Source organism: Trichosurus vulpecula, chromosome 9, assembly GCF_011100635.1.
Source record: "Trichosurus vulpecula isolate mTriVul1 chromosome 9, mTriVul1.pri, whole genome shotgun sequence".
Classification (NCBI taxonomy): domain Eukaryota; kingdom Metazoa; phylum Chordata; class Mammalia; order Diprotodontia; family Phalangeridae; genus Trichosurus; species Trichosurus vulpecula.
This window is the reverse complement of record NC_050581.1, coordinates 202,722,000-202,737,420: the sequence shown is the minus strand read 5'-3', so window position 1 is coordinate 202,737,420 and position 15,421 is coordinate 202,722,000. Positions and strand designations below refer to the sequence as shown.

The 15,421-nt window shown below is 49.5% G+C and overlaps 1 protein-coding gene across 4 annotated transcripts in view; it reads right to left on the bottom strand.

The window, feature by feature from the left end:
• Window positions 1–15,421, bottom strand: part of ELMO1 (engulfment and cell motility 1) — a 405,316-nt gene that overhangs the window by 214,446 nt on the left and 175,449 nt on the right. For 3 of the 4 annotated variants that reach the window (XM_036738189.1, XM_036738190.1, XM_036738191.1), the window contains one exon: window positions 844–948. In XM_036738189.1, coding sequence (XP_036594084.1) covers window positions 844–948 — 105 coding nt within the window. Of the gene's footprint in view, window positions 1–843; window positions 949–8,812; window positions 8,900–15,421 lie in introns of those variants that run through there. The other variant, XM_036738193.1, reaches the window with a different exon arrangement.

The following is a 15,421-nucleotide window of genomic DNA, read 5'->3' as shown; positions in this document are numbered from 1 at the left end:
TGGCTGAGCTCCTCATTCAGTTCTAGCTCAGGAGGCATGGGGTTCTTCTCTTTCAGAACTGCCTTCAGAGTCCAATCAACCATACCTCTCTCCCTGAAGCTGGCTTAGCTCTGCCTACCCATCAGCCTCCTCTGAAGCTCAATGATCTGGCTGCTTGCGAGAGCCAGAGACCCCAGAGAGGAAGAGGTTCAGATGAGGGCCAGGGGAGGAGCCGGCAGACCCCAAACCAGGCTGACAGACAGTGCCTGCTCCAAGACCCACATGTCGATGTGATGGCCATGGCTCAAGAAGCTTGGGGTATCCCAGCGATCCCTAGAGAGTGGGGTCTGCCTGGACTGGAGATTATGAAGCAAGCACCTGCTTGGGGGCAAGAGGGCCCATTAGAAAAAGCTCTGACACATCTCCCAACATCAGTTAGGAGAAATGGAAAGATTCTGGTTTCTACATATTCCAACTATCAAGAGCCGGTCACGAGGCTCTTTCTCATGGAGACCGGGCGAAAAAGAACTCTTGACAAAACCATGCAAAGAAAGGAAGCTTTCTCAAAGCAGGGATGGTTTTGTTTTCGGTCTTTGTACCCCCAGCACCTCCCACATAGTAGGCACTCAACATAGCTTTAATAGCATGTTTGATAACTATAGTTGATCTAAGTAAATTCTAGCCAACATTCATGCGTTTTAAGCCTCTCTTTATTCTGAGGAATAACCAACAAGAAGTAAAAACATCTCTGACCAAAATCTGAATCTCGAAGATAGTTTCTCAAATATACCCGGTCATGTTCACAGAACAATGAACTAAACACCACAGGAAACTCAAAGATGGGGAAGAGGCCAGGGCACTTACCCGGATATATGCATCTTGGTGGTGTTTGGCAAAGTACAGCATGTTGTCAAGGGCCAACATTCCTGGGGGCGTCTGGGTGAAGTCCATGGCTGGGTTCACATGGTTCTGTGGAAGGACAAGGAGGGAGATATGTCAGCAGCCTTGCCTAGCGACATGATGCTCCCTTCTGCTGTGGCTCAGATGAACTGGCTCAGCTCATGAGACCCACTGATGCCTCCCCTCGAGTACAGCAGTGACCCCTGGGAAGTGGGGCTCCTTCTGGAGGCAGGAGAAAGTCTAAAGTGGACCATCCTCAGAAATCCTGGGGGAGCTTAAGTTCTTATGTTCAGAGAAACTCAATCTCCACCACACAGGTTGGACAACCGGGTGAACTACTAAAATCAAATCCATGAGAGGCAATCAAATAAACAATTTAAGTGCCTAGTGTACGCAAAGTACTATGTCTCAGGGATACAGAGGAGAAGAAAAGTGTCAGAGTCCCTGTCCTCAAGGAACTTACACTCTACCAGAGGTACAATATAAGGGAGCAAACAATAGGACAAGGAAGCCCAGAAAAGGAAGGGCCCAGAAGCTGCTGTCAGTTAGGCTTCTGAGATCCCCCAGAGCAGGCTGAGAACAGAGACCTCGGCACAGCACAGCAGCCAGCCATCGTCCAGCACTGCCTGGGCTGCATGGAAGGACTCATTCTAGCAACTACAGAGCCAAACAAAACTGTGAAGAAACAGTCCCAGTGGAGAGACTGAAGAAATGAGAAAATACAATTGCAATGATTTTAGATGATGGTTTAAGACAATCCTGTGATGAGTTTCCAAATCAGGAGAAGAGAACATAGGATCACAGTCAGGGATAAGGGGCTGGACGGGGCCTCAGAGGCCATCAAGTTCAACTTCCTTGTAAGATGAGGAACCTAATGCACAGAGAAGTTAGCCCAGGGATCCACAGCTGTCTGAGGCAGGATTCAAATGCCCACCTTGACTCTGAGGTCAGTGCTCCAGACTCTCTCCCACACTGGCTCTCCCACGCTAGTCTTCCTAAATTGCCAGCAGAACCTTAGAAAAGAGACTATATTGGTCTTAAGGACTGAGAGTAAATGGAAAGCCTGCTGAAATAAAATAAGGAAAAGATAAACTGTCAAAGTAGACCTTTTAAGAAAAATTTGGATGGATAATAAAAAATTCAGAATAGAAACTGGAAAACCTCACCAAAGTAGTAGACACTGAAAAACAAAGCCCCAGCATGGTGGGAAAAGAACTAAAAAATGCAATTCTATAACAAGACCTATGAAAACAAAATCAGAAGACTGAAAAGGAGGAAGAAAACATAACTACGTTTAATCTCAAAAAGTACTAAACTAGGAAACAGGATGAGTACAGATAACTTTAAAATCATTGTGTTCTCCAAGAGAGTATAATTAAACAAAAAGCTTGTATGCACATTCTAAGAAATCACAGAAGAAAAGCAACCAAAACTAGTGGAACCTGCAGGTGAACTGAAAGAACCTGAAAGAAACTCCAAATTTAATACTCCCAGAAATGTGATTACTGGACTCCAGAGCTCCTATGTCAAAGAAAAAGGACTGCTAGCAGGAGACTTCTTATGCGCCAAGAAATCCCATTCAGAATTACATAGGATTGTGTAGTTAATATGAGAAAGGAAAGGAAGGAATAGGAAAAAATGATAAACCCCAAAGTAAATTGATGATTTCCAAGTATTCCTGTTTAAGGGACCACAACTGAATAGAATATCTGAAAGAAAAAAAAAAAAAACAGAAGCCAGGACAAAGCAACAAAGATAAATAGATCTGAGCATCCTGGAAGAGCTAAATGATGATCAAATGCTTAAGTCCTAACCAGGGAAAAGAGACCGTTGCTTCAGAAACTCCCCACCCCGAAGGGTCAATGAAGGAACAAAGACAGGCCTGGCCAGAGTCTGGGTGCTGAGATTTGGAGAGGATGCAACAGCGAGGAAAAGAGGCCAGGATAACCTCCAAGCCACCATGAGACACCAGAGCAGGACTTTACAGAGCTAAAGGCGGAAAAACAATACATACATCCTATTTTAATTTCCCTTCCAGTCAGAAAACTAAATAATTTAATTTCACAGAGTCTCTTTGAAGAAACGCCTAGTTAATTATCGACTAGCCCCGATGCTTCCATGGATGGAACAGCATCTTTTATAGAGACATAAAATGCAGATAGATGCACGATTTTCTAGGGCGGACTTAATCTCTGTGCTTGCTTTGGGCAAGAAAAGGAAGAGCAGCAAGGATGTTGTTCCTTTCCAATGACCCACTGGTTTTCCAGAGCTCCAGCTATTACAACGGTCTGATCATAGTAACAGCATTTCTACAGCACCTACCCTGTGCCAGGCACTTCATAATTACCATCACACCTGATCCTCACAACAACCCTGTGAGGGAGGTACTATTATACTTCTCATTTTACAGACCGTGACTTGGCCAGGGTCACACAGCCAGTGTCTGAGGCTGGATTTGAACTCGCTCCCCACTGCACCACCAGGGTACCCTGACTTGTGTTTTCTTTCTCTGGTTTAGGTTCTGACTACACAGAAGTCAGACACTTTCCTTGAATCACGCATTTTAAGATATGAAGACTCACTAGAATTTGCCTAGGGACCATCCATTCTGAAGGCACAGGAGGGAAGGAGTCCTTTATTCCCCCTTGGAGGACAGACAGCACCATCCCTAGCATCTTAGCCTTCTTTGTAAGATTGTCCAAACATCCACAACGATACCCTCTTCAGGCCATAAATTGTGACTGTGAAAGGCATAATGACCCGACACATGTCCAGGCCTCTCAGGGCTGCGGGGCTCTGAGGAGAGCCAGAAAGAGCTGGCCAAGGCCGGGAGCTGCCTCGGTCTCCGTCTTTGGTTGTTTATGAGATGTTGGAGGCACAGATTTATTTTCCTCTCTCTCTCTCTTTTTTTTTTTGGTTGTTGTTCTACCTGGCTTGAAATCGAAGCTGCAAGAGCTTTGATGAATGGCTTGGAATTTTCCTTTCTCCCACCATGACGTCCACAGCCTCGGTTTGGCCTTCAGAACTCCATTTGTAACTTCATGCCGAGGTGTTCCTCAGTGAATCATGTTAGACAGCTCTTGCCCCCAGCTACAGAGGATGGCTGTTTCTCTTTTCCAAGGACGCATGTTTTACTTTCAGAAGAGCTGTGCCAACCTAATAAGGAAAGAAAGAAAGCCACTAGAGAACCCAGGCCAGAGCCTGGCAGCTCATCTGGAGTTCCCTTGCTGGGCTGGGCTGTGTCCTCATTCTGCCACCTCCAGACCTTAGGTCTTTTAGACCACGCACCTCCCAGAGCTCAGCTGTGGTTTTCCTTGGCCCTGTCCATGCTCCAGACACTCTGATGCAGAAATAGTTTTGTGACGGCCTCCCCACCTAAGGCTCCGTCTTGTGTTGTTGTCTTTGTCCACCAATCTTCCCAATGTGCTGGAGGCCTTCCTTTACTAAGTCTTCCAAGGAAACCAGCGGAATGCTGGAGTCAGCTGCCCTCCCCCATTACATGACCAGTCCATCTCCTTTTCTTGTCACATATGTCCATTTTGATGGCTTTTATCCCTCTTCTTGTCCCAGATGTGTCTTTCCATGACCTCTAGGGCCACCTGCAAAGATGATTGTCCAGAGAAGTGAAGCTTCTCCATTTGGGGCCAGACACAAACTAGAGAAGCCATTGTTAAGAAGATAGATTTTGTTTTAGGGAGCAGGTGGGGCTCACGGGCAGCCCTACATTCTGCACAATGCTAACCAGCCCCCTCTCTCCTGTTCAATTCTCTTTCCAGCTCATGTGTGCCTGGAGTGTCTGCCCAATGTGTGTGGCGTAAGGGACAGATTCCAGGGACTGACCACATAGCTACATATCGGAGTCTGGGCAGACACATTTGTCATCCACTTTGTGAGTCTTGTTAGACCTACATTTTTGTGCGGCCATGGAGCTCATTTCCTGTCACCATTCTAGGAAGCTCACTTTCCAGCCCCACGTCTGGCTGGGCCTCAGGAGCCAATCCTCGTCTCTCGCCTCGTCTCTGGCCTACCACGTCACCTCCCTATCTCACTTGGTTACACACATATCCCTGACACTTAGTACATGCTAAATAAGAACTTTTCAATCATGTCTTCATTAAACACATCAGGAGCTTCATTGGTGGAAAGGCATGGATTTTAGGAGTCTTTAACATATTCTGGGACCTGATGCAATCCACAGAACAGCCTCCCATCTGTAGGTCTCACTTCTCTATTTGGAGTCTGTGCTCAGATGTCTGCCATGGCAGCGACAAGGAACCTGACCTAGCATCCTGATGGCTGGGGAGCATCCACGGGCAGGTAAGCAGGAGGGTGATGGCCTTGAGCACCCATCAGAGGAGAGCTGGGTGAAGGACCTGAGGCTTCTTGGCCTGGAGAAGAGAAGAAATAGAGGTGGTGTCCAAGAGCAGGAAGGATTGTGGAGAAGAAAGGGAACGAATGAGCAGCGACAGGTATAAGGAGCAAAGAGAGAGATTCAGTTTTTACAGAAAGAAAAACATCCTGATGAGTGCAGCCATTCCCAGAGTGGAAGATGCTGCCATGGGAGACAGGGGGCTCCTTCCCTGTCACTGGAGGCCTTCAAACAAAGGCTGGATGGCTCCCCTTGGGTCAGCTAGAGATCAGCATATGGAGCCTCTGGGGGCTTCTCTGACTCTCAGATTCTGCCTCCAAAAAAGACCCTACATAGCTCTAGAGTCCAATGAATACCATGCTCCCAACACCCTCTTCTTATATATGTGAAAACTGAGCCCTAAGTGACTTGCCCAAGGTCACACAAATAGAGGTTAGATTAGAACTCAGGTCCTCTGACTCCAAAGTCAAGTCAAGTCCAGAATGTTTTCATCTATAGGGAAAGACACTGGGGGATGTCTCTGGTGAGCTCCTATCTCCAACATGTACTGTGCCTACACCTAAACCTTGATAGTAATAATTATTATCGGAATCATTAGTGATTACTTTTAGTATAGCTGGTGTTGGCCTCATGGTCTAAGGTTTACAAAGCATGTGACGTGGGTCATCTCATCTAATACACATGACAGCCTGGGGAAAGGGAGGGGGACGTGGAAGCCCAGTGAGGGGCGTGGACCTGTCCCTCCAGCCCCTGTGAGGAAGCGTGCTCGGCTAAGCTGTAGCAGAGCTCGCTTCCATGGGTGGTCGTGTTGGACGGCTGCCCAGGTCCCTTCCGCCTCTAATTCTGTGATTCCTTGAAATGTTATTAGTCTTCAATGTCCTCCCTGCCACCATCCCCCAGGAACTCCTAAGACTGTCAAGCTTGAGGTAGCCACTTCACCCAGAACTCAGGATCCTAAAGAAGCCTTAGGCTCCAAGCCATCTCTCGCTGCATCCACAACCATGACTGTATTTCTATTGAATATGATAGTATTTTATCAACTGCCTTGCACCGAGGAGGTGCCCAGTAAACATCGAAGAAATGCCTGCAATATGTCTGGTGCTGCTGACACCCCTGAGGACCCGGGAGCCTGCCCTTCTCCCTGAAGCAGGACCCTCCCATAGAGTTGCTTTCTCCTCCTCTGGGAGGGCAGGCACTGCCTCTCTCCTGTCTTTCTAGGCTGAGCCTTTAGCAGTGGGCTGGGCACCCAGTAAACACTCGATAAATACTTTCTTCATTCACTGGCAGATCCACCAATGAAGCCAATCAATCAAGAAGCATTTATTAATCCCCTACTAGGTGTCAGGGACCATTCTATGGCCTGGAAATAAAAAAGATAAATATGAAACAAAAGGCATTCGGATAGCAAATGGTTGTTTTAAAATTCTGATGAGGGAAGGTATTTGTGTACAATTCCATCTGGTAATTTGAGCATGTGCAATAATTTATGCCTGGTATAGACAACATTTTAAAAATCAAGTTGCAGAGAGCAGGCCAATAAGAGTCTGCTCTGAAGTCTGCCCCAATCCTTCTGGACCCACAGCCAGCAGCCTGATCTGACTCCCAATGAGAACGGCTGGGGCTTTATGTGACCCTACTGCTCTCAGATCAGCATTTATTGAGCTCAGAGCTGGGGAGACAACGGAAGGCAGTCTAAACAAGCAGGAAAGATAGACAGGATAAATTGGAGATAATCCAGTCATGATTGTGGTGACTAGAGGAGGCCTGGAGACAGGAAGACCTGAGTTCAAATCCAGCCTCAGACCATTCCTAGCTCTGTGATATTGGCCAGGTCACCTGCCCTTTGCCTACCTCAATTTCCTGAACTGTAAAATGGGATAATAGCACTTCACAGAGTGTTTAGCAGAGTGCCCAGAGCATAGTAGGCATTGTGTAAACACTTATTCTGTCCCTCCCCTCCCTCACGCCCTAGCATTAGCCATCCCCTTCCCCTCTCCCTTGCCTTCCATAGAGCAGATCCACCAGTCACAAGGTGGGGCCTTTGCCTCTGGAAGATCTGGGGCCTGCCCTCCCCTCCCTCAGTTACAAGGCTCCCTAAGAATTCTGTAGGACAGGGAATATGGAGCCCCAAGGAGAAAGCCAGGTGCACGTTCACTGCTATCGAAAGATGGCCCACTCAGCTGGGTTTAATAAGATGTGACAGCAGCATCGAGAACTCTTAGCCTCATGCATTATGGAACTCCATATTGCTCCCTTCAAGGGCAGTCTCCGCCAAAAAAATATGCAAATAAGCATTTAGATATGTTAATGCTGCCATACTGATCACTGGATCTTTTCCTGGACCTAGCTCCTTCATAAAAGAGAAGAAAAAGTTATTTCTGAACTACACAAAAGGCTGAAAAACATGAAAGAAGCCTCTCAGAGATCCACTTCTGAATTACACTTTTTGGGGTAAACTCACTGAACCCTCTGTTCCTGGCAGATAAGGATTAGGAACAAGGACATTTCAATCCATTACAAAGGAATCTTCCTTGAACAGACTCTGGGAATAAGCAGCAGGTTTAAGGGGAGACAAAAAGCTTCAGCATCCCCTCCATTCTCCCACCTATTGTACAAAATTCCCTCCCCCTGCTCAATCTCCTCAGGCTCATCTTCTTGTGAGGCTTCCAATGCCTTTGGCGCATCCCGCTTTCCAGGCAGTGAGCCACCTCCACTAGGGGGACAAGATGGTGGCTTCTATTGACAAAAGGTCATGTTACCAAGTCTTGTTTCAAGAGAGCTTCCTCCCCAGCCACAGGATGACACAGAGGAAATGCCACCAATTCTCAGCCCTAGGAGAACCTATGTACCCATTAGGTATGGGCTCCCCAAAGCTCCCTATGATCTCGGAATTATTGACAAAATGGTGGTCGTGTTTGGGAAACTCTGGCCCCATATGACCAGCTGCTCCCCTCAGGCACCTCAAGGAAAGGAGTATGGTCCTGCAGAAGCTTAGCATGCTAAAAGAAGGATAGGGTGAGGTGCTAGCCTTGGGATACAGAGGGCAATGTTCTAAGGATCTTTGCTGGTCACAATCCAAAGACAAAACACCGTCCAGTTTCTGCTCCAGGCCCTTTTCCTTGGCTCTCAATTACAGGGCATAGTGGGCAGCAGTGGGAAAATAGCAAAGACTGACCTATTGAGGTTGCAGCTGACACCAGGTCTCAGGAGGGCTCAGCTCCCTCTCAGCCAAGCCCACAGGCTGATGACAGGACTAAGACATGGCACCTCTAGTCAGCCAAGAGTGAACAGTGTCTGTAACAAAATCACTTTACCCTGGCATGATGTGAGAGCCATCTGTCACCCCTGGCCCCTCACATACAAGACAAAGTCCTTTGGTGGCATGAGTGTGAGGCAGGGCCAAGGAAGGGGCTTCCTTAGACTGGAGGCTCCTCCAGATCTGGATGGCATCCCCTTAGGGTACATGCTGGGCCTGGCAGACTGGGGCATTGAATGACAGAAAAGGGTAAAATCACCCCTGGAAGCCCAGAGGGCTCCCAGCCTGCAGAAAGCTGATGCCCTCACCTCATCAGATGCATTCTTTCAATGGGCACACTCTGCAGACCGTCTGAGGGGCTGGGCATCAGGGCCCATGAGCAAGGCATGATGCCCTTCTTGGGTCTAGAGTCCTTGGGCAGTCAGTGTGATGAAGGGCATGGAGTCATCCTCAGAGTCAGTTTTAAAAGCATAAAGTAAAATACACAGGATTACACAATTACAATTGATTAATTATAATTAGATTGAAATAGTTATGAATTAAAAAAAAAAGGTTCACAGACCCCAGGTTAAAACTGTTGAAGTAGAAGATGCCTAAGGTCAGCTCTCGCTCCATGGTTCTAGTCGCCAGATGCACTTTGCCGACCTCTCCTCCATCATCAGAGGCCGTGTGGTATAATGAATAGGGGTCAGCAGGACCCAAGTTCCAGTCCTGCCTTGGACTCTTACTGGCTCTTAAATCACTAGGGATTAGAGAAAGTCATTTAACTACTCTGCCTTAGGGTCCTCATCTGCAAAAATGAGAGGGTTGAACGTGGTGCCTTCAAAGATGTCTTTCAGCATCTTAGGGTCACAGAAGGTAGGAGTGAGGCTCTAGGGAGAAGATGGGGATTGGGGGTTTGGTTTACAAGATTAGACATTTCTCTCTGAAAAAGTGCTTTGATTTATAGCTGCTGTTTCTCATAGCCTGCCTCTGCACCTTTGCTCAGGCTGTGCCTCATGCCAGGAATGACTTCCCTCCTCAAGTTCACTTCCTGTAATTCCTCTAGGGCTCAGCTCAAGGTCCACCTCCTCCAGGAAGCCTTCCCTGCCTCCCTCTGACACTAGTACTCTATTATCTTCCCCAAATGACTATTTTGTATTTCCTCTTCCGTGCTTCCACTGTTTTCACCCAGTAGAATATCAGCTCTTCGAGGGCAGAGGCTGCTGTGTTGTCATCTTTTTATTCCCATCACTCAGCACAGTGCCTAGGAGTGGGGTAAAAAAGCATTTATTGAGCACCTAGCGTATGCCGGGCACCGTGCTAACTGCTTCACAAATATGATTGCATTCTGTCCTCCCAACAACCCTGTGAAGAAGGCGCTATCGTGATTTCCGTATTACAGCTGGGGAAACTGAGGCAGGCAGCAGTGAAGTGACTTGCCCAGGGTCACGCAGAAAATGTCTGCGGTTGAATAGGAACTCAGGTCTTCCTGACTCCAGACCCAGCCTGGGTGCTGAATTGTTGAGTGGAATCAGGAGCTCTCCGGACTCGTCCAGTCTTTTGACATCTCCATCGGGCCCTCCGCGATGCCCCCTCCAGTGGGATACAAAACGCCACCCTGCCCAGCGGACGGGGAACTCCCTTCGCGCCTGCTGCCCTGGGCTCCCGCCTCCTCCGCGCAGCAGAGATCAAGCTCTAAAAACTCCCCTCCGGGCCCTTCTAGACCCAGAGACAGCGGCTTCGCTAATGGAGGTAAGGAGAAGCTGAGTGAAGCTGGCGCCAAAGGCCAGAGGGGGAGCCTCGGCCCGTGAGCCTCCCGGCGGACCGTCAGACCAGGGGCTGGAGGGGATGACATAGGCAACGCGTCTATACCCCGCTCTCTCAAGAGTGGCAGGCAATGAAGCTTGAATGAAGGGTTCTCATCGTCGTCTCCGAGTGACTTGGACGATCCACTCTGGGGCTTTGTAGACTGCAGCGAGATCCCTTGCCCTCCCCCCAGCTCGGCTCTGGGATGCCTCTGGGGTGCTCTGGCGAGGTCGGGACGGCCCGGGGGCGCATCGGTGAGGCCAGGACGCAGGAGGAGCCAATAGAGCGAACGCCAGCCCTTCCATTCCCTAGCTGTGTAACTCAGAGCAAGGCTCGACATTTCATCGGGACTCAGTTTACTCATCTGTAAAGTGAGGGGCCCCTAAGGTGCCCCCCAGCCCCTACTCTACTCTGATGACTGTTTCCTGGAGGGCAGATTTCAACAACGGCTCCCAGGGATGGAAGCCTGTTCAGCACATGCTCACGAGATGGTACCTCTTCCATGCCCCGTGTACAAAGACGGTGACCAAGACTGGCCCTCCAGAAGAGAACAGGTGTCTTCCTCCCTTCATTGAAGAAGCTGGGGATCATGGGGGCACAGTGTCGTATATGCTGCAAGGCACAGTCAGCATGTCTTTGCTGAATATTTTTCTTTGTTATAAGGAAAAGCTTTCTGGATAGGGTACAGGAGGAGGACTATGATGTACATAAAAGCAAAAGGTAATGTTTAAAACTCATGGAAAGCTTCAGGAACAGCAAAGCACATGAAGGGACAGCGAGTTCCTCCCCAAGGGGAGCTCCCTGCATGGACACGCCCTCCCCAACGCTGAGGAGGCCCTGCTTCCCCTGCGGCACAGCCCCTTGGGAGCAAGGTCTGTTTTCTCTTCTCTGTCACCCCAGAGCCTTAGGGTGCGGTATCTGGCACGTATTAGGCACTTAACGACAGCCTGCTGATTGATTGATCTCCAACTCCAAGGCCAAAACACCCTCTATTCTTGCCTCTTTTTTTGAAAAATCTATCTCCAGAGGCAGCACAAGGGCCCTCTAAGATTCCCCTGAAAACACATCCAAATGCTTCCGAAACAGCTGCAGAGCATGAAAGGAGAGAGGGGCAGCTCACCCTAGGCTCTGACGACAACGCTCAGCATGGCAGCCCTGGCTTCAAACATCACCGACCATCTGGAGCCATCAGCTGTCTGGGAGAGACAGGCAGCAGCTCTTTCCACCTACCCCGGGCAGGCTCCCTGGGCTATCACTCCTAGCTAGGCACACAGGCCCCTTCGGCCTGTCTAGGTCTCAGGGCTGAGGGAGAGAGCTGCTCGTCACCCCACTGCAGAGACCACATTGGAGCCAAGCCCAAGGGCTGAGGGAGAGGACTGCCCCCCAGAGATGAGAGTGGGTTGTAGAATGAAGTTCATAGCCCTGCATGTGGCTGGCTGTGAAGGAAAGATCGAGGCTTGGCTAAGCAGGAATTTGAGTGGCCCCCAAGATTCTGAAGGGGGTGCCTTAAAATCTGCCTTTAACCTTCAATGGCTACTTCGTGTCAGTCCCAGCAGCAGGGTGATATCAGCAAGCACAGACCCATCAAATCCTCAGCAACCCAGAGCCAAGTCACTGTGGTCTGGAGCCATCTGTCCAAAGCCTGTGAAACTGGGGTTTGTCCTAGAAAAATAACTCATCACCATGTGGCCAGCCGACTGGTGCTGGGCCTTTCTCAGTGCATACGAGACTGGACAGGCTGAGCCACAGACCCCAGTGGGAAGCAAAGGCATCCTTGAAGGCTGTTCAGCTGTGGACCCTGCCAAGGTTTCTTGGCCCAGTGATCCAGCCTCCGAGAGCCAGAGTGACCTCTACAGAACAAAGAGCAAGACATTGACAACATTGGTCAATAACTGAGCTGGAGTCACACACATAGAGAGGCAGCTCACTCTGCCCCTTCTCTCTCAGGCAGGTCTGGAACTTCAGGGCTAGCTACCTTTGTCCTAGGCCATCCCTGAGCTCCAAAGTTAGGAAGGCCCATTCATACCATGTCCAAGAGACCTCAGTTAGAAATCAGACCTGCTTCTCTGGCTTTCTCTCATTTTCAGTAGTCTTTCTCTCTCTTCTCTCTCCTCTCCTCTCGTCTCCTCTCCCTCTCCCTCTCTCTCTCTCTCTCTCTCTCTCTCTCTCTCTCTCTCTCTCTCTCTCTCCTCTTTTCTTCTCCTCTCCTTTCTTCTCTCTCCTTTTTCTCTCTCCTGTCCTCTCCCTTCTTCTCTCTCTCCATTTCTCTCTTTTTGTCCTTCTCTTTCTTTTTCTCCTCTTTCTTTCTCCCCCGCTCCTCAGCTGGAGATTGGAACTCCAGAGACAGATGGAGCTGCTGGGATCAGAGGAAGAAACTGACTCCCAAAGTGGAGAAGGGACACCCTAGGTCACAGATACCCAAAGTGGCGGAAGGAGAATTTGAACCCAGGTCCTCTGGCTCCAAACTGAGCCCCATGATGAGTCTGAGGACTGACATTGCTGATGTTGCTTTCTTGACCCTAGAAAAGTCTCTGCGTCTCAGTTTCCTCACCTGCAAAGTGGGTATCAGCACCACCACCATAAGAATAGCCAGCATTTATGGAATATTTGACGGTTTACAAAGCTCTTGCTCATTCCCTCCTCTGAGCCCTCTAACCTGGGAGGTGACCACTACTCTTTTTAACATTCATTTTTTAGAGTTCCAAATTCTCTCCCTCCCTCCAGTCTCTCTCCCACCAGGCAATGATACCCACTATACATGGGAAGTCATGCAAAACAAATGTCCATAGGCAGGTGCTATTCTCCCCATTTCGAGGGTGATAAAACTGAGGCTGAGAACAGTTAAGTGACTTCTGAGGAGGTTCACAGAGCCAGCAGGGGTCTGAGGTCAGATTTTAAACCCACGACCACTGAGCAACCTAGCTACTTAAGACCAAACACAGCAACGCAGCAAAAAACGCCTCCCAGAAAGAGCAGCTTCCAAGCTCGGGGACTACGGAAAGCCACATCCTCCATCGAGGGCTCCAGATCTGCTATCTCATCTTGTGCTCAGGCGAAGGAGAAAAGGGCGAGGCCAGAAAGGAGCTGGTGATGGGCCGGCCTTGGGCCAGTGTAGGCCTGGAGGGGCCCCAGCTATATCCTTTCTGGGGCCCCTGAGTGTGGGGGCCAGGCTGGAGAACAGACCCGGCATCAGACTGAGCCTCTGGCCCCCAAGGCTTTTACCTGCCTCTCCCAGGCATTGGACCCCCAGCCTCCCACTGTGGCCCCATCAGGGCCAGAAGAAGGCCAGGCTATTCTTAAACCAGAACAGGGGGAAGGAATTAGGGAGGGAAAGAAGAGAGAGAAAACTGTCTCTTGGCTGGAAGAAGACAAGAGGAAAGATGAGTCCCAGCAGACTCACCCCACTGGCCTCGCATCTGTGTCCCCTCTTTCCGGGGCTCCAAAAGCCAAAGCACCCGAGATGGCTCATGGGGACGGTGAAGGCAGCGGGGAGCATGAAGGTGGGCCGAGGAAGAGACAAAGGGCAGGCCGGGCCTTTACCTGACGCTTTCTAATATTAGCCTCAGGACACTAATAAAAATAGGCCCCGGAAATTGGCCACTTATCAGAATGCGTTGTCCTCAGTCGACTCTGCATCCCAGGCAGTAACGCCGGGCTTCTCTGCAGATGGAAATGACATTGCAGAGAACGTGGCTGTCCCTGAGCAGGTGCTTCAGAAACGGGGGTAAGGGGCGGTCAGAATCAGGCCCCTCCCCTATGGTCTCTTTAACGTCCAACAGGTATAGCCCCTCACTCACAGGGAATATTCCCAGCCTCAAAGCCTGCGGAGCAAGGACTGACCCCCAGGGATTCCGCGCCCCCAGTAGGAAGCTCAGCCTTTAGCCCCAGAAACTGAGCTCCCGTCCTCCGCCGCACCCCTCCAAAGCCTGGGCAACAGGTTTCAGGACCCAGGTGCCTCAAATGTTGGAATGCAGCGGCTGCCGGGGGGCACAGGACCAAAATACATTTGCAGGTCGGCCCCAATACATAAACACATTTTACTTGCAAGGCTCTGTCCTTGAGCCAGCTCTCTGGAGTCCAGACCCCACAAATTCAACCCCATACACTGTGGGGAGGGACATGTCTCTCATTTCTGAGGATTCTTAGAGATCATCCGACCAAGCCATCTTCTTTTACCACGTTCTGAGGAAGTGGGAGCCCAGGAAAGTGTGAAGTGGTAGGTCTGGGATTAGAATCTAGACGCTCTGATTTGGCTGGGGCTGTGCTCCAAAGGAGCCTTGACCTATGAGGCTTGATTAGCAGCATTCTAGACCTAAACATCCGCTATAAGCAGAGGAACTTTCTACCAATCACAACACAGCCCATCCATGACTTAGTGGGCACCTAAGCCTTTTGGAGCTGCCTGAGGCTCAGAGTCATACCTGAAGCCAGGTCTGAGGCTGGATTCAAACCCAGGTATTCCTGACACCAAGCCCAGTACTCTAACCATTAAGCTACACTGCCTCTACCATAACCAAGTACTTTTGGTCCCCAGGTCACTAAGAGCAGAGAGCCTCAACAAAGCCCAGCCTGCGTCCCCCAGGGCAGAGAACCCCAACTTGTCCCCACCCACCAGTCCCTATAATAAGTGCAAAGTTCCTCTACAAGGTCCAGGTTCTGCCAGAACCTAGAAAACAGGCAAAGGGTGAAACTACCAAGTGGGGAGAGAAGAGGGAAGGGAGGGTTAGAAAGTTCCTACAAAAGACCCCAACTTAGAAAGACCCAGCAAGTTCCTGGGATAGAAATGAGCCCAGATCTGTTCTTTCACCTACCAGTACAAAGTTCGATAAAATCTTAGAATCTGATGTCTTAAGGGAGATGTCAGAAACCATTGGGCCAAACTCCTCACGTGGTGATCTCTGCAGCATTCCTCATTAGCAGTTAACTATGCTCTTTTTGAAGACCATCGATGATGGGGAGCTCACTACCTCTCATTCTATTTTTGGAAAGCTCTGGTTTAGGAGGCCATTTTTCCCTATATTGAGGCAAATGCCCACCACTGCTCAATGTCCTCTTCTAACAATAATCACTTGTTTTTGTGTGTTTGAAGATTTACAATGTGCCCCTACACATTATCCCATTTGATCCTC